At 25.9% G+C, this 20086-nt stretch overlaps 1 protein-coding gene across 1 annotated transcript; it reads left to right on the top strand.

Moving 5' to 3' along the window:
* The first annotated feature begins 517 nt into the window (after positions 1 to 517).
* On the top strand, positions 518 to 16359 carry LOC145842444 (uncharacterized). Its single transcript, XM_082949893.1, has 18 exons — positions 518 to 562; positions 913 to 1262; positions 1411 to 1530; positions 2547 to 2699; positions 7184 to 7267; positions 8137 to 8302; positions 9075 to 9207; positions 9640 to 9754; positions 9902 to 9952; positions 10076 to 10239; positions 10784 to 10934; positions 11308 to 11461; positions 13908 to 13993; positions 14240 to 14341; positions 14597 to 14702; positions 14943 to 14987; positions 15640 to 15734; positions 16015 to 16359. The coding sequence occupies exons 1-18, from the start codon at positions 547 to 549 to the stop codon at positions 16105 to 16107; spliced, it is 2184 nt and encodes a 727-aa protein (XP_082806019.1). The 5' UTR covers positions 518 to 546; the 3' UTR covers positions 16108 to 16359.
* Positions 16360 to 20086: the final 3727 nt, after the last annotated feature.

Genomic DNA, 20086 nt, shown 5'->3' with positions numbered 1-20086 from the left:
TCTTAAAAGTTAATTAATTTCTTAATTCCAAAAAAAAACTTATAGTTTTAGTTGTTAACTTGAGTTTTTCATGACAAAATGTTAGTTTTTGTTGATATAAATAATGATAATAATAAAATATATAATAAAATAAATAATTTGTTTATATAATGTATAAATAAATAAATGAACCTACCCCATGTGATTTTATATTAAAAAGACCTAATTCTGAGTTATTAAAGTTATTTTTAAATAGTTAGTTGTGTTATTAGCTGGTTGTAGCTTATATTTCAAAAATCTGTTATTAGCATTTGTAGAAAAATATTTAAGTACATATCTAAGATTATATATGTAAGTAAGAACTGCTACCAAGGTAGCAACAGTAACTTGATGTTTAAGCATAAAATAAAATAATCTGCTTTTTAGAGATTTACTTTCAACGCATAATAACCCATAATAAATCCAAAATATTTTAAAATTTATAATGCAAAAGTCTACTTGATCAAATTTTTTGCTAACTGAAAAATTTTCTATTTTCAGATTTTATTTAATTTATAAATCTCTACTATGTCTCGAAGAAGAGGTTAGTTTCAATTGTATTTTCCTAGATGTTGCTCAACTTGTTTCTAGTTATAAATTTAATGCCTAATAAGTTGTAAAAAAATATATTTTATTTATTTATTTTTTAACATCACTGTTACTCCTAAGCGGTACAACAATTCAAATTCTAACAATTAAAGTTTTGACAATTCAAGTTCTTTTAAAAAATTAAACTGAACAACAACTCACAAAAATATATATAATAATAATGATAATAATATATATTTTATTATTTTTACAGTTGTCAAAAGATTTAATATAGTACATCAATAAAGTAGCTACAACAACTAGTTTAGTTACAACAACTAAATTTACTTTTAATCTACCCAACAGGTCATTACTCACCCGACCACACGGTCAAAATCAAAAAAGAGCCTGAAATCAAGAAGGAAAAGTACTGGGACAGGGACGTGGACAGGAGGCAACACGCGCCCAGGAGAGACGATTTCGTAGTCAAGCAAGAGCGCAGGTCGCCCGGCAGGGGGCACAGGAGCAGGAGCCCTTGCAGGTCGCGGTACAGGCGAAGTCCGTCCGGTGAGAGGTACCGGAGGTCGGACGATAGGTACAGGAGGTCCCCTGTCGAAGAAAAGTACAGGCCGCCACAACAGGATTACAGCAGGAGGAACAGGCAGTCGAGGGGCGGTCCAGTGGTCAAGACTGAACCGGGTGTCCCTGGTATAAAAGTTTGTTTTTCTTATAATTGTTCTGATAAAACTTCAACCTTAAAAAGATATTAGAATTTAATGAATAAGTTATGAAATTTTGAAATTACATTTTTGTCGGGTTTAAGTAAATACTGTATAAATACTGTTTAACCATCAAAATTTATAGAAAGTGAAGGCAATTGAGATCAAGTCGTTCTTGTACTCTTGGTGCGGAATGAGAAAGATGAAACCAGTTTATGATGTGGAAGCGCATGGCGAACAACCAGACACCTATTTTTCTTGTGAGGTTAAAATTTTCATTAGATAACAAATAAGTTATTTTAAACAGGTGTCTCATTGAAGTGAAATGCCTAGTGCCATTTGTTAAAAAAAAGTAATATGAATTTTCAATCTTCTAAAATAACTATCAGTTTACTGGTTAAGTATTTTTCATAGCTATTATGAGTTGTAAGTTTCAATGATCTGATTTTATAAGTTTAATCTTTTTCGCTTACTTTATTATTTTTAAGATCATAACAAGTTTTAAAAAAAAAATCAAGAATTAGTTTTTTCTTAGATTATTTATAAAAAGTGCTCATTGAAAAACTATGAAACAGTAAATAAAATATCAATATTCTACTCTACAGAAGGTTTACTCTAATTATAATTTTAGTAGATATATTTTTTTTACATTTATGCTGTCTTGTGTTTACTCTTAACAAATTATTCAAAAATAAATTAGAAGCTCTAGACTCGAAATAGTTTTATTTACTAAAATCTTGCTTTAAAAAAACACTGCTTTAAATGTATATGCTGATAATGTTAAATATGCTCTCAAAAATGTCAACTGCATTTTGTGATTTTTTTTGAATAGAAAATATACTCAATACTTTTAATTACTTTGTAAGCAGAAAGTTAACCATAAACAATTTAGCGTTATTTCTTATATTTAAAATGTTATAAAGTATCAGTCTAAAATATTTATTATAATATTAACATCAATAAAATGTTGAGTTCCTATTCTTATAAGTCTTAACAAGTTATTTAATTACTTCTGTAAGTAAAATACAAAGCTGAAAAAGACTGCTATAAAATTTCAATTATAAGTTTATACAGATTTTTTTTACAAAACTGATAACATCTTAAACATATGTTCTAATTACTTGGTCAAAAAACAAATTATAATGGCTTTATAAACAACTTAAAACTTTGTTTTAACAATTCGTTCAAAACTCTCCGTTCGAACAGTTTCTAAAACTCAGCTTATATGTTATAAATGAACTTGTTGTTTTAACTATTCATTCACTTAAATTTGTCAAAAAGTTGCGGATAACGCCGGGCATCAGCATACCGTACGTGGCCGAGGACACGGCCTTGAGTAAGAAGGAGGCGCAGAGCAAGGCGGCGTGGAAGATGGCCGACTACATGATAAAAAACAAGCTGGTAGTCGAGCAGGAACTTCCGCCACGACCCGATGTATGTTTCGTTGTGTAAAATATATACAGTAAGATAAGTAAGTATAATAGTAGGATTATAGTATAAAACAGAGATTATTTCCAATTAGTAGCTAGTCAAAAGTAAGATTTTAAAGTCAATGTTATAAAAAAAAAATTTTAATTAAAAAAAAATGACTATCACATATCTTTCTAGATTTTTTAAATAAGCACTTACGAGGTCTTTGACAGAAACTTTTAACATTAAAAAATCTTGAAAGAATTAAACAAATATAATTTCTCCTCTAGAAGTTGACATCTTTTTAGTAGTTTTCGAAAAATCAAAACATATAATAAAATAGAATGTTAACTATGAGAATCATGATAACACACTTGTTTGTTTTATTCCTGATTTAACCATGTTTTAAAAACTTACTTGGGTTTTTAAAGTCTTTTTATAAACATTGTAAAAAGTTGATCTGAGGTAAGTTTGTTGTGCCTAAATTTAAAAAGTTTTTGCTTGGCTAACTATATGATAAAATATACAATAAAAAAAGACATTTGTCGCAAGAAGTTAAGTCGATTTAGTTTAACAATTATATAAGTTTACAACTAATAAAAAGTGTTTATGTTTCACAAAATACCTATTTGATTTGTTTTAATTTTAAAAATTCAAAAAAGTAAACAGTTTATCTGAAAATTCAGTTTTTGCAAAGTGGAGGATAAAAACTAACAAAAAAATAACTTACAGAGTGCTATTAAACAACTTCATTAAAATTAAAGAACATTAGTGATATTACAAAGCTGATAAATAAAGACCTTGAAAAAAAGAATCTTGGTACCAATAACTAAAATTTAGCTAAACAATTTCTTTTGTTAAAAAAACTTTTTTTGATGTATTGAAAAAATGCATACAATCATAAAAATACTTATTTATAATAGTTAGAAAAAAATTACTAGCTAGAATATATAAATATTTTTAATACAAAAACCACATCATAATGTCATGTATATGCCTTCAAGTAGTTGATTGTTTTAAAATATTTAAAAATATTATATCCAAATTTTTGTTTAGATATATAGTATATTAGTCACACACAAAGTTATTTCTCTGGTAGACCATAGTTTTTAAAAAGTCTATGTCATTTCAAGCTCAGTAATTTTTTATTAAAAAGAGAGTTAATTCTATTTAAATAAGAAAAACAATAACAAACGGTCTCAAATGAGGAGAAACATAGTGTTGCAATGAGCTTCTGGTTGGTATAATTTTCAGAGATTAAAAGTTTATATATAAAGTTGAATACTTTCAAATTTAAAATAAAGGGTGTGACTTTGTTGGTGAATATAGTTTGAAATATTTTTTTACAATAATAAGCTGATATTGTTTAGTAACAAAAATTATAAAAATTTAAAAATTCTTAAGTTTTATAAACCTTACTACAAAAAAACTGGTTGTCAAAAGATCATTGAGCATAATTGTACTAAACCAAAAAAAAAAGTTTACCATAAATATTTTAGAAAATGTTTTATTAGTTTAAGTTTTTTGAAGCTATTTTTGTTTGAATTAGTTTTTGAATGGATATTTGTTTCTTTGTTATAGAAGTTTTTAGTTTATGTATTGTAGTTTTACCTGATTAAAGTTGTAGATAATAGTTTCAGGTAAAGTAATTAAAAGTAAAAATAAAAAATCTGACTTGTGTTGTTTTATTTATTTTAAGTTTGTAGCGTGTTGGTTTTGATGAGATAAAAATTTTATTTTGTTAAAGTTTATTTAGTTTCGAAAATGCCTCAAAGAGTGGTGTATATAAATAGTTTAAATAAGTTAGATTTTCAACCCCTAACTTATAAAAAAAATATTGTAAAAAATATAGTTCTATCGACGGAACAACTAATATTGAATTTAAACGTTTACAACAGTATCCTGAATATTTCTAAAGATTTAAAATTATCAAATTCCGTCTTTAAATGAAAGTGATTTTTATGAAACAATCACTTACCATTTTTTCTAATGCATGAATATTGTTTTAATTAGTAAAAAATCTATTACTTATAGTTAATTAAATGAATGCAGAAAATGTGACAGACGTTTTTTTAAAACTGATAAACACCCCGACTATTGCAAAAATAAAACAGACATTTTTTAATGCATACGAAAATTCTGAGGAATATAGTCGAATGTCGCTCCATAGCAAAATTTATTCTTACTTCGTATTTTAAGAGAAACATCTTTATACAGCGTAGAATCTTTAAGCAGAGTTGCGATATTAATTAAATTTTTATAACTTGTTTTCGTTAATCAGGTAAAAAAACATTTTGATTAATGATTAAAATAACTAGAACTTTTATAGAAACAAATGGAAATTGAGATTTAATATTAGTTTCCATTAAATTAATTTCTACTCAATTTTTTCTAATCATAACTAGTTTAATCCAAACAATTATTATTCAAATAAATTTCATATGAATTGTTACCAATTAGATTTATTAAGCCTTAAATCAGTTTTATCCAATCATAACTGTTTTAACTAAAATTTTCCAGTCTCATTTTTATAATCCCATGGCAAAAATATAATATTTGGTCGCCTAATTTTTTAGATAAATTCCTATTTATTTTATTCGCTACCTGATTATTTTTTTTTTCCTAATAGCCGAAATCGCCTACCTTAGGACACCCTGGTCTAAACTGACAACAGTTAAATTTTTTTTTTATAAAATGTTTCAATAATATTTTTAAAGTAAAATACTTTTTACATATTACGACTTTTTTCTTATATTTTAAACATCATTTTTTGAAATCTAAGTTTATTTTATATTTGAAAATATATTGCTTGAAAATATTCTCGTGCAGTATTTATTAAATGTTTATCATATGAGCTGAGTAAACAAGATACAGGGTTGCAAAAAAATCTGGAATTCCTGAATTTGACAATTTAGCCCAAAATTACTTGGAAAACTCATGAATTTTGAACAAAATTACTAAAAACCTGGAATTTTTCGCAACTTTTACAGGTAAATTACAAAATTTTGATTTGACACAAAAAATGTTTCATATGGATGATTTTTTTTTGTTACCATTGTTATCATATTTTTTTTTGCTATCATTTGTTATCGTTATCATTTTTATTAAAAAAAACGTATTTAAAGTAGCTTTACAGTATCTTTTCGATGTTGTTATACTATTTAAGATTAAATTTTATACTAACTTAGTTTTATACTAATTGAGACTTAGTTTTATACTAAAAATAGACCTAAAAACTTGTACTTTCAAAAACCCGGAAGAATTTAAGAAAAGCTGTAAATATTTTTAAAACCGTTGCAACCCTGAAGATACTTGGAATATAATGTATGGTATCTGACAGCCATAAATAATATATTTAAAATCCAATAAATGTAAAATAACAAGTCCTAAGTTTTAAGCATGTAATAATAAATTACAACTATATATTACATTGATATTTAATTTTGAACATAAATTGAACATAAATTAACTTTACAGCGGTTCATATGAGTCTCAGCAAGATATGATTTAAATGGTTTCGAAATATTTGATATAATAATTGATCTCATAGAAATTGAAAAACAATATTTTTGATGAAAATTAATTGGACATAAATTTAACCCCTTGAATAATAAATATATCTAACTGCTGTAAATTTTGAAGAATCCCTTAAAATATTAGATTAAATAGTTCATTAAATAAGAATGCAAACAGTTTAGCCAACCTACTCAGTGTTTATTTTTACATGTAAAATTTATTTATATGTATTTACATTACTTAATATGTGAACTTATTTTCTATGTATTTACATATTTTTACATGGATTTTTATCATGTAAAAGCAGGGTGTAAATAACAGGGCTGAATGTCATAAAATATCAAGTATAAAACATCTGATTTAGTTATTTTTTGACAGAGTTACAAATTAAACCTTTTTTTTGAACTATTCGGATAGAGAATGCTGATTAAAATATTTTGGGAAATTAGTGTTCTAGAAATGATAGTATTTGCGAATAAATATTTGAATTTAGTTTTCATGATTAAGTAAATATTTTATGAATTAACTATTAATTATTTCTATACTATGCTTTCTAATACGTTTAAAGTTGTTTCCAATAGTACCTAACGAAAGAGCAATAAAGTATACTTAAGAAGTTAATGAATTAAAATGAGTTTATGTTTTTTATATTAACCATTTATCTACCGCATTTCAGTCATATTGCTCATTAAAAAACTTCTTTCTACGCATATTTAACCAGTATTTATATCGGCCATCATCAACAAAGTTGAGAAGTTTTATGCCATCGATGTTAAACATTGAACTTCACCGCAAGATCTACAACAACAGCATCCGAGACAATCCTACGACCGGTTTCGTCCTTATTAGGACTCATCACGCAGGAATGTTTTTGTAGATCTTGCGGTGAAGTTCATTGTTTATTATACACATATTTAAGTGATGACTTTTTGTAAACTAGTTTAGAAAAATGTATTTTTGTAATCAAAAAAAAAACTTGAAATTAATTTCAGAACTTGAACAAGCCGCTGACACTTGAAGATTTGGGTCTCGGACAAAACAAAGTGATCAAGTCAACCGAAGAATCTGCAGAGGAGGTTAGTTTTATTTAATATTTAAAAAAAGGTGCGTAAAAGTTGTTCTATAGCTGTTTTTCAAAACAATGTGTTGTTTGGTTTCGACTATTTCTTCATTACAATGAGAATAATGTAATTAGTTTTTTTTCTTTAGTAAGAATTAAAGGGGTAAATTTCGGATAAACTGATAAAAATTTCAAAATAAGTTTGAAAGTTCATTTTGTCTTGAATATTATAATTACTTTTTAAAATAGATAAATGTTTTATTTTTAAATTTAGAACTTGGTTCTTTCATAAAAAAAACTATTGATTTATTGTTATGTTAAAAACCAAAAAGAGAAAAGTACAAGTTAAATTATTACGAGATTATGTAGTTTGTAAGCAAAATAAGTAATATTTTAAATAGAAGTAATTTTCACCTAAATATGGTTATCGTGTACTCCATTGTAACTGAAAGAATAAATGTTAAATATCCTTATAACTTTTTTTTTATTTTAAGAGTATGCCTTGAAATAACAGAAAAATATTTAACATTAATACTTTTAGAAAAATCATTAAATTTTTTCCATTCAATTTGTTTTAAAATGAAGAGCATTGAGGTTTAGTTTAAAAGAAATAACAGTTAAACAAAATATGTTTCTACTCTTAATTTTAAGAAAATAAAACTTTGAGCTAATGTTTTTAACGTTGTACAATTTTTTTATAATATATAAGGTATTTTCAGGGTAGCGAATTGTTATTCATACCCTTTTTAACTCTTGAAATGTTTAAATACACCTTCAGAATAAAATTGCAAAATTAGCTCTAATTGTTACCAATTAAAAAAAGTTATCGTTACCAATGTAACAAATATTATCATTTTGAAACTTAAAAGTCTTGATTAATAACAGATTCACAATTTCGGCGGTTGGATTCCGCAGAACTCGAGGCAACGGCTGAACCAGTTTTGCCAGCGGGAGCACACCAACGTGAATTACGAGTATTTCAACAGTGGCGAGGAACACGCCAGATCCTTCATTTGCAAGATCGACCTTGAAGTTTATTCCGTGCAGAGAGGTTAGACATCTTGTAGTTTACATATATTTGGTACTCTTAAATATATTTATTTTAAAATACAACAAGTAAATAGTAAAAGATAATAACTTATACTGTATTATAACTGAGTAATACCAGTTTTTATTTTTCTTCAATTGAAAAATTGATCTCGAAGTTTATTCGGTGCAAAGAGGTTGTCAGAAAGCCATTAAGTTTTAAATAAATAACTATTTTTATAACTAAGTGATGCTAGAGCTTTTTTTATTACCAAGAACTAAATGTATTTTTTTAAATAACAACACAAATTTACTAGGGTCTGATATCGTTAAAAATATTTTATTTGATATATACATTAAATCTGAAAGTTACAATAAGAATACACATGAAATAAAGTACAACTTACAAGTTGAGTTCATACAAAAATAATGCTTAGCTCACTTAACACCACCCTGAGGCGGTTATTAAAATTGAAAAATAAGTACAATACTTCAACAAGTACACATTTTCACTCAAAATCTTCTTTTTTCTTGTTTAAGTAACAAACAAGAACTTGAAATATTTAAATCACTGCACAGAGTTCCACTCGACGTTATAATATAAAGTTATAACAAGAACGTACATGTGATAAAGTACAACTTACAAGTTGAGTTCATACAAAAATAATGCTTAGCTATTTTAATGCCACCTTTAGATGTAACATAGCATTCAAGTAGCATAGCATGTACATTTATGTTCACTCGAAAGTCTTTTTTTTTTTTGTTTAAATAATGAGAACTTATAAATTTCTACACAGAGTTCCACTCAACACAGCGGGGATCGAGCAAGAAGCAGGCGACGGCATTAGCAGCGATGCAGATGGTGAGAATATTGTACAAGGCCGGAATGATAGAGTACTTCGGCGAAGACGTCGTCAGTTGCGAAGACAGGTTTGAAATTAATCTGTGTTTTATTAAACTTCAAAACCTGTTGTATTTACTATCACAGTCAATAAAATAGTTGAGAAAATATCCAAATGAAAAACTTATGTTATGTTAACAAATTTTTATTAAAAAGCTTTATAAACCTGCAAACTTTACGCCTTAGTCAATAAAATAGTTAAAACAGTAACCAGTAAATACAATGTTTTGTACACAGTAAACAGAATGTACGACTGAGCAATTTAAAGTAAATACATTTTTCTTACTAACCCTAAATTGAAGACCTAAACTTTTCATTTTAGTTGGTAAATATTGTTAAAAGCACACAATTTATCAGAGTGCGCGACTTATAGATTTTTGCTCTATAAAGTCAAATTCAAATCTATTAAATTTTAAGTTTACTCAACTAGTTTATACAACTAAAAATGTTTGAAATAACAGAATGTACGATTGGGCGAATCCGAGCTGTAATCCAATAACTATTGATTGCACTAAAGATGATGTTAAACCGGAGTTGTTACTACCAGAAGATATTAACAACAAAAGAAAATTCAATGTTTGAATTAATTATTGTTTTTTTTTAAGGTTCTGTAAACGTCCAACTGTTTTTACAAATCAACATTGGCTCTTACATGAAGGCTTAAAGTATAATCTACCAGAAAGTTATAAGTTGATAAAATCTAGAATTTAATTTTATTTTCAGGAGGAAGTCGAAGAAATAATATGCAAAAAGAAAAAAGTTGAAATTTTATCAGTTGGTACAGTTTGCTATATAATTTGTATATAATCATTTTTCTTACAAATATAATTATTCTAAAATTCGTTGTTGCAAACTTTCACCAATTTTTCAAAACTTAACTAAAAAAACAAAAAACAGAAAGACGAGAAGAACTCGGTGAAGATAGCGAACGGGTACATGCGTAAGAAGTACGGGAAGCTGCAGCAGACGCCGACGGAGGAAGACTCGTTCAAAGCGGTCGTGCACAGGTTGACCCACGCTTTAAAGCAGGCCAACCAGGAGCTGAAGGAGGACGACGCCACGTTAGAATTATATTGTTAAAAAGTTTTTATAAAATAATTAAAGTTTGAAGAATGATGACGCAAAGTTAGAATGATTGAAATTGTCTTCTTTGTTAAAAAGTTTTTATAAAATAATTAAAGTTTGAATGACGACGCCATGTTAGAATTAATGTTTTGTTTGTTGAAAAGTTTTTATAAAATAATTAAAGTTTGAATGACGGCGCCACGTTAGATAATATTGAAATACATGTTGTTTCATTAAAAATCTTTTTGTGCAAAAAAATAATAAAAATCGGTGAAAAAATACGCTACGTCGGTTGCTGTATAAAGAGATTTAATACTGATATAATATTGTCTACTTTATTTGAAAATATTACATCAACTAAAGTTATTTAAACCTATTTTTGAATTTTTTTTGCATTTCTGAAGCATATCTAACAGTGAGGTAAATAAACTTCACAATATTCTATAACATGAAATTTTCAGGAAATTAATGGAAATAGCTAATATTTAATACATGTAAATAGAAATTTCAGAAATTACAAAGCTATTTAAAAAATTTCAGGAAATTGATGGGGTTCAAGTTTGTGGGGAGCTACGGATGCGGATGGGTGATGAAAGGAGAAAACGAGTTGGAAATGAGCCTCATCACATTCGCATTGCCCAAACTCACCTTGTACGAGGCGATCACCAATGTTCTCAAGAAGAACTTCAAGGTTTGAGTATAAATAAGTTTTGAATTATTATAAGGAGTTTGTTGTTTTTACTCTCGTAGAAGATAACATAATTAAGGATTCAAAAATGCTTCTGAATTAAAGAGTTTGTTTTGGTTGTGTTGATCAGTTTTTACTTCATATTTATTATTTTTTTCAAATAGGTTTTTAAATAGATACTAAAACACAGTACAACATGTAGGACACACATAGTAAATAAATAATATAGCTTTAAATTGTGGTTATTAACTGTAAAGTATTAACTATTTTATTTTCATTGGCTTTCATGTGCTACTTATGTGTGTTTATTTCACTTGGGACACTTGTAGAATATTTTTAAACCTTACTAAATATCATAATTATGTACAAATAACAGAATCTGGCACCAGTGTTCACTTGTAAGCCGAACGAGGCGTGCATTCAAATAACTTTCAACAAAGACGAGTCCAAAGACGAGAACGGGATGCAGAACAAGTTGCAAGTGAAAGTTTCAATTCACATCACCTCCAAAGAAGTTGAGAAAGTCAATGGTACGTTTGCTAATTTAAAATTTTAAAATTAAATTTAAGTTTTTCGTTTAGTTGTTGTGTAACAACTGCATTCTTGAACTAAAATTCATATGAAAGTTTTTAAACAAATTTTGAAATTTTTAACTTTTTTTTACAACATTTTGAGTTTTTTTATAAATTTATTAAGTTAATATTAAATCGAAAACTGCAGCTGTGAGATAGAAATACTAAATTAAACCAATAATCAGCTTTTATAATAAACTTCAAACGCACAAAAAGATAACACATCTGCGCTTTCTGATGTGAGTAATTTTATTGTAACTTTTTTTTACAATCAGTTTATTAAGTTGATAACTCGCTGTGTTTAAAGCTTTAAAAATTTAATTTTTTCAAATTGTAAAAAGTGCTTGCTAAAAACCAAAACTATAGATAATGACAAAAAACTAGTTAAAGACACATGTACAAAGTAACTGATGTGTACATTACAACTGAAAGTATAAGTTTTAAAACTTATTAAAAACACATTTTGTTATAAATTTAATATTGCTTTCTTTTCCACAAGTATTTCTCAAGCAAACCTACATAGGTTTACCCTTACTGAGTTTTTGATTATCCATCGCGTTTTACCACATTAACGTTTTTGTGATAAGTCTGCACTAGTTAAGTAATATTTTAAGAATTTTAACGTAAATTAAAGTCTATAACTGAACCTTTTTATGTTAAATAGTAAAAGCTGATGTAGTTTTTATTATAGAATGCTGGGAAGGTCGCATACAGCTCGACATTGAGTCAAAATTTTTTAATAATAGCATGCTATTTTATAAATAAAAATTTGTCAAAGTAACATGAGGTTATTATAACTTATTTTGTGAAAACTCGGTCGGTTAAAAAACGGTAAGTTTTTAAAAAAGGTAAAAAAGGTGCTACTAATCTTAGATTCCTTTAAAAATAACATATAAAAGGGTTTGCTATTAATGAAAATAGCAATAATTTAAACATCATATTAGTTTTTATAACGTTACTTGCTTTTTAAAAGTGTAATTGGTATCGCAGGGGTTAAAATTTAACGCTTAAAAATGTGTTTAAACAAATTTCAATATCTAATTTCCTCTACTTTCCTGCACTAAATAAGTAGTTCGACTAATTACTGTAGTTCTAAAGTGCTTCTAATTTCTTTAATGAACTTAAGAAGTAATTAGAGAAAAACTAATTATACTAGTTAACATTTATTATTTGTTTAAATGTAAAACTTTTTATAGCTGTTTAGTATTGACTTTTTTATCATGACAACTATTACTAACTACTTCAGTATTCAAAAAATAATACATTTTATATAATGTTTCAAATAATGTATGTTTCAAAGATTGATTAACTAATCAATCTGATTAAAATTAATACACTAATAATAATATTCAAATTTATAATTGAATTAATCTATTGAAATAATGCACTATTGCAATGAGGCCAATCACAAAAATACAGAGGTTAAAAAAGTATCAAGCATCCATTTGTAAATTAAGTTGAATGTTATTATACTAAAATGCTATAAATGACTAAAAAATATATGTTGTAGTCAATGTAATAAAGCAAAAAGTAAACTGCAGTCATTAAAGTCACACCCACTCAAATTAATTAAACTTTGTTGTAAAATTAAAAGTATTCGGTTATCATACTTAAAATAAGTAAAACAAGTTATTGAACCAATCAGTCAGAGCAACACTTAAACGACTTGAAGTAATCATTTAAAACTTAAGTAATCATGTGACATGACTACTTTTAAGAAAAAAAACACTTTAAGTTACTTTATCGCGTTTTTATCTTTTTTGATGGTTTATTTAACTTAATTGACATCCAAAATATGTACTTTTTTTTTGCTTACATTGCTATGAAAATGTTCCTTTGATGTTTGCAGAAATAAAATCTAATCTGTCAAGTAGTCGTGTGTAAATATTAAATTAAAATTTACAAGTTTTTTGAAGGTTTTTATTTATTTTGTACTCAACGAACTCATTATTTGCAACATTGTAAAGTTTTAACGAATTAACATTTAGTTTTGTGAAATTTGTTTAGTAACATTTGTAGTTTTGAGTCTTTTTTTTTTCCAGCTTGAATAGCAGAGGGAGCTAAAAAAGTAAAACTTACGTACTTAAAAAAAGGTATCTTTTTGTAATAAAGTTTAGTTTTATACATTTCTATACTTTATATGTATGTATACCGTTATGTATTACTGAAACAGTTATTAATAACTATTTAATCTTTGCTCGCTCATAAATTCTTTTTATATTTGCTTTGAACATTGAGCACTAAATAAACTTGTTTCGTTTTCCCTTTTAAAACCAAACGTTACCATTTTTAAAATTCAAGTTAGCCATCACATCTTAACTTTTATTTTGAATTTTTTTGTTTACACCTTGGCTTCAAGTACTCTTTTTAACCACTAGTAACTTCAAAGTTCTAATACAAACAGATGATAGCGTAGAAGTTGGTGATATTCTCCCGTTGAAACAAATGAAAAATGCCATGATGCTTTTCAAACGTAGGAAGTATATTGATGTTAGAATTTTACTGCAATTTTTATATCTACACACTAATACTAATAAGTTTGCGATTAATTAGTTTTTTACATTATCAAAGCTAGTTATTACTCTTTTATACGTCTAAGTTTTTTTTCGAAACTTAATAATACTTAATAAAAATTTCTACTTAATTTATTTACTACAACAAAGTAAAAAATGAAGATTAAAGTTTAAAAATTATTTAGTTTTAGTTTTTACTACATTAAACAAATTAAAAAAACAGAAAAAGAAGTGGAATGAAATATATAACTTTGAGAAGATAATTTATATTATCAAAGACATTGCTAAAAGAACTAGCAGATTTCGGTTCTTTCAAAACGAATGGGTTAGTTATTTACTAGCAATAATGGATTAACTTTGTTTTGAAAATAGTTAAGTTCTTTCATAAAGTTCATAATAAAAAACTTTAGGAATTTTCTATTTAATTATCAAAAACATGTTATTCTTTTAGTTGTTTCTGAAAAAAACTTGGTTCAAATAAGTAGTATTGTTTGGAAAGTATATAGTATTAGGTATACAAATTATGCTTATTATTTTAGTAATGAACTAGTATATGTAGTTTTAAAACTTGTAAAACCAGGTGCTTGGAATTGTGCTTTCTCAAATTCTTCAATTGAAAAATGTTCCTTTGGCAACCGGACTCAAATTGGTTTTCAAAAAAATTTCTGAAGGGCTGTTTTTAGATAGTTAGTTTTTAAAAACTTTGTAAAGGTCTCTTAGTTAAAATAATTTATTTATTATATTAAATTAAAGTATTTATTTATATTTCACAAAAACACACTTTTAGCTCGAACAGCTGTTTAAGCGTTTAAATTTTTCAGCAATGTGTTCTACTTTATAACTATCGTTTTTTTAGTTTCTTATTAACTCTTTATTGAATTATTCTTTACCAAACAAAAATAATAATTCAAGATTTTTTTTTTCAGATAGCGTTGGTGAAAATTTGAGAAAAGATTTGTTTGATTCTGAAGGTATTAACATTTTTGTAACTAAACTCTTACTTACTTTTACAGCTTTACTTAGATTAAGTTACGTTTTATGAAAATGAATGTTAAAAATAATCAATATACAATGCACATTAAAAATATTTGAACTTCTGTTTATTTTTAATTAATTTATAATTAGAAATAAACATCTACAGAAAAACTGGTTAAGTTCTTGTTTGAGTTTATATAATTCTTTTAAAAGAGTAAAAAATACTTAAATGTGATTATTTTATATGTACTCGTATTAAAACATTATTCTAGTGAAAAAACAGGTTCCGAATTATAAAACTAAGCTAACTTATAATTGTACTCAAACTATATATGGTAATTTTTTCTTAAAGTCAGACTAAATATAAAGTCTATTTACTATATACAAACGGTTTTGGAATACTACAGTATTTAAATATTAGAAAAAATGTTCAGGGTTGAAAATAGTGTTTTTCAAAAATTTTAACTTAATCTAGTTTTTTATGAATTCCATTGTAGATTAGTCTTATTTGTTTTTTAATTAATTTTGTTGATAATTTGTTTTTGTAATAAATTTTTTAAATTACAAGTTAACACATAAACATGTTATTAGTAGTCTCACGAACAACTAAATATTCTGCCTGACACAATAACTCGTTTATTTATATAGATGGGAAAGGCATACAAGACCCGCTTGATAAGGAGTGTGACCTTCTGAAAACGTTAACGAGCAGTCAAAGAAACGAAATCACAGTTGCTGCCAAAGTTTGTTTTGTTTGTAAGATAGCATGTAGTTTATTATAAAAAGTGTTAAATCATTTATATTTAAAACTTCTTAAACTATTTTATTCCTTTTTTATCAACTTGTAATTGCGAAATTAACAAACATTAATTTATTTTATTATATCTTATGAACTTGAAAATTTTACCACAAAGAGTTCAGATTTAATATTTCTCAAGGGAAACTTTGATCTACTTTTCAGTTTATTCTATAATATTTATCTTACTGTTAAGAACTTGACACCACAATTTATTATTTTCAAAGGAGAATTTCGACCTGCTGCTGTCGCAACCGTGGCACGTACTTGGAATGGAGGAAGACGAAGTGAAGGTGGCAATGAGGAAGGAGGTTTTGTAAACAATATGCAAGTTTTCAATCATGGAAAATTACTTCATGCAATTTGCTTCTGCAAGTTTAATTAAGTTTTTCGTCTTAAAAGTTACAATTTCTACTGTTTAGTTTGTTAAAATAATGTTTAGTTTTTGTATCACAATGTTGAAAGATACATTTGATGAAATAACCAGAGTTCATAATTTTAGTTTTTTTTCTGATAACTTTTAGTTAGAAGCAATTATTTTTTGGCAGAATTGTTAGTTGAGTTTTCCACTGTCTAGCATTGATACATTTATGTTAAATTACATAAAGTAAACTTTTATATTACATTCCTTTAAATTAGTTCTACCTTCCAAGAATAAATTTTATGGTGTTTGCATTGCATTTTAATATATATTGTAGTATTTTTATGATGTTAATTTTTTTTTAAATTTATCTAGTTAATTAAGCTAATAAAATAAAGACAAACTGAAATTCTAATTAATTAATAACCACTATCTGCTAAATACCATCGAAACCGAAGATTACATATGAAAAATAACTGAGAGAGTTACATATTTGACAAAAATAAAGTATTTATGCTGTAAGTTATATTTTAAAATAGAACTATCCATTGACTCCAAATACATTTAAATAATCAAGTTTATAACTTTTCAATTAGTAGAATTAAGTAACGTTGTTCTTCATTGGTTAACAGTTATTTAATATTAAAAAAGGTATTTAGTATACCTCGAATCGCTTAATTGTTTTAATTAGAAATATTACACGTTACAAATTTACATGAAATAGAGAAAATCAGTTTTTGAACAAAAGTTATTACGAAAGGTATGAACTATAAAGTAGAACAAGCTTTTAAATTTTTTATCAGGTCTAATGATTATAAAGTATATAGTTAAACCTTAACAAAACTTTTTTATCACTTACATTTTGGTAAGCTTTCTTCCTTGAAAAGAATACATTACTTAGACCTGATAAAATTGTTTATTAAAACTACCTTTAAAAAGTTATTCGAAAAATTTGTCTTTATTTAACAGTTTCTGTTCCTTAAAATAAAATATTGACTTTTATCTTCAAAAGGTAGTTACTGGTTGTAATATTAGAATGTTGTAAGAATTGTTAAATTTTTACAAACCTGCTACCATAAGTTACAAATATAAATGTTTAGAAAAATAATTTAAAGATATTAAATAAGAGAACTGATCACGACGGTTGAACATGTTTTTGTAATTAGATTAGTATTAAGATAGTTGTAGATCTGGCTCAAACAATGTTTATGAATAAAAACTGATGAAATTATTTAAAATCGAACACATGGTGAAACAGCTGAACAAAAAACTGGTATGACTAAACTACAGTAGTTTTTTGGTTTGAGAACTTTTTATGGCAGATGTCTTAAGTCTGAACATGAAGCCGTGTAAGATTGAAAAACTTACAACTGGTGAGTAATACAGCAAGCTATAATTTAAAATTTGCTGTATTAAATATGAGTAATACGTTTAAAAATACGCTGATGAAATATCAAAAGAATTGTTATATTAGCACAATGAGCTCAACCAAGAAACATATTAATGTTTAATATATTGTTGGGCTACAGTTTCCTTAAATTGTCAACAAGGGCACTATTTAACTTCTGTATAAATAGTTTGACTGCATTTTTCAAAATAATTTTATTTTTAAATGGCTTATAAACCTTCAATAGTTATTATTACAGTTTCTTCAACTTGTAACAAAAAAATATTGTAATTTTTAAAGTTTTTAGCTGCGAGTTTTTAATATATATTTCTTTCTAAATTACAATTTATTTAGTGGTAGCTATAAATTTAATATTAAAGTATTTACCTTCATTATTAGTTATTTATTTAAGTATTTTTCTGATAAACTCGTTGGTTTTAATTATTTTGTTACAAATTCTCATTAACAACTAATTAGTTATTTTTTATAAATTGTGAAATTTTATGTAAAATTTTCCACGAAGACATTTATGCACGAGTGACAGTTTCGCAAGAGTGATGTATTTGAAATTAAAATAAAATGAAAAAATTCATTTAAATACATCTTTTGAAAGAAAATATTGATAATCAAAAGCTGTATTACAATTCAATATAACCAATTAAAAAATCAGTAACTTATCAACATAAAACTAAATTTAGATAAAAACAACTAAACTTATTGACATAAAAATAAAACTAGTTTTAGCTAAAAGCAACATGAAAATTACTCTAAATAGAATAAAAACACGTGTATTAAATTCTATTAGAAAAAGTATTACGTACGACTCATAAAGCAAACTGTTTTATTTTTGTTGTTTTTAGACTAACTTTCATATTTTAATTTTCTGTTAATTTTTTTATACCACCATGTCCCATACTGAGTTATACGCTGTTAAAGCAGCACATTTTTTGAAAAAAGATTCTGATAACATAAACTTTTAAAAAAGTTCAACTGCTGATAATAAAATGTTACAACTTCTTTCTTTTTGTAAAATAAATAGAAACTTTTACACCATGCTGTAAACGAGAACCGCTCAGTTCCAACCTGCGATCATTTTCCACCGAGGATCAAATTCGAGAACCGCTTAAATGATTGTAACCTATTATTTAATTTTCTTTTTAATACTCAACAAATATGAATCATTTCAAAGATAACACTTGCTTACTTGTAAAACAAAAACTGAAAAGCACACTAGAACACAAAAAATAACTTCTAAGTTGTGCAGCAGATTGAGCTAGTAAAGCATAAACTTATTATAAAAAAAAAAGTATAACATACTTACACACGAATTGTGGAAGAAATTATGAGAAAAATAGTATTTTGTTTAAATTATTGCTTGAAACTGCATTTACACACGATACAAGACAAACAGTTGTAAACTAAAGTAAAACGACAAAATACTTTTAATTAATTTTGTCTGAACACTACTTATATGTTAAAAACTAATATGTACTAATAGTTTCAAGTAAAGCTTAAATAAGTTGTAAAAGTGCATTTTCGTAACAAACCCAGCCTGGTTAGGGTTGTTACCTTCAGGTAATAGCTTTGCTGTTTTTAGCAATACGTTTTGAGTTTTTATTTCTAAAACTGTCTGAATCACTCATAACAACTTTTATTACAAATTACTAGTAGCTATTACTGCCAAAATTACATACCAAAATTCTAACAATCTGCGATCAAGTATTTTATTATACCAAAAGCAATATATAACATACAGTAACTCAACTTATAACAACTGATAACACAAATTAAAGCAAACATTAATACTATTTAGTGCCAAATTACATATTAGTGTTGTAAAAATTAAAATCAAAAATAACAAAGGACAACTTGTTATACATTAACATACGAACATAAGCAATTTTTTAAAGCTATAATGATAGGTTAAAAAGTTGAAAAATAAAGCGTAATTAAATTACTATAAATTTAAGCTAGCTAAACCAAATTAAAACTATTAAACCGTTTTTTTATTTATCAAAATAAACATTTTCAAGAAGAAAGTTTTAAATTAGAAAAGTCTTTTAAATATTTTCGATATTTTTGCAATAAAATTTGAAAGTTTATAATTTTACATCATTGTCCAAAACTCTAGTTAGTGTTATGGTGCGTCTATAAACTTTATTTTGTATTTTCGTTTTTAAAATATGTCAAAGTAGTTTAAAAATTGATTTTTTTAAAAAATTTTATAATGATACAAACAGTCAAACTTATATGTATATATATATTTTTTTATAACTTCTTTATACTTATTTTTCTTTTTTACTCATAAAAAAGCTTAGTTAGCAATAAATTTCTCTAAAATTTAATTTTAGGTTAAGTTTGTTTAAATTTTGATAGTTTTATGCTAAATTTATTAAAACTTTTGTTCATCATAAAATCAATACAGTTTTAGGTTTATTTGTTTTTTGTATTAAATTCAACTTAATTTGTTTCAAACATATTTTTATTGAAGTTTCGCAAACTTAACCATGTGCAAAATTGTCACCTGTGAAGACCTTTGAGGTTAACTTGG

This window comes from Thalia democratica, chromosome 8, assembly GCF_965202585.1.
Source record: "Thalia democratica chromosome 8, ktThaDemo2.hap1.1, whole genome shotgun sequence".
Classification (NCBI taxonomy): domain Eukaryota; kingdom Metazoa; phylum Chordata; class Thaliacea; order Salpida; family Salpidae; genus Thalia; species Thalia democratica.
Note: the sequence above shows the minus strand (reverse complement) of the source record. Positions and strands in the feature narration are given on the sequence as shown.

What these genes read in the sequence shown, in the direction of transcription:
- LOC145842444 (XM_082949893.1), top strand. An exon ending in ACACCTATTTTTCTTGTGAG is followed by an intron (nt 1,531 to 2,546) that starts GTTAAAATTTTC and finishes TTTGTCAAAAAG; the next exon opens with TTGCGGATAACGCCGGGCAT. An exon ending in AACGTAGGAAGTATATTGAT is followed by an intron (nt 13,994 to 14,239) that starts GTTAGAATTTTA and finishes TTAAAAAAACAG; the next exon opens with AAAAAGAAGTGGAATGAAAT.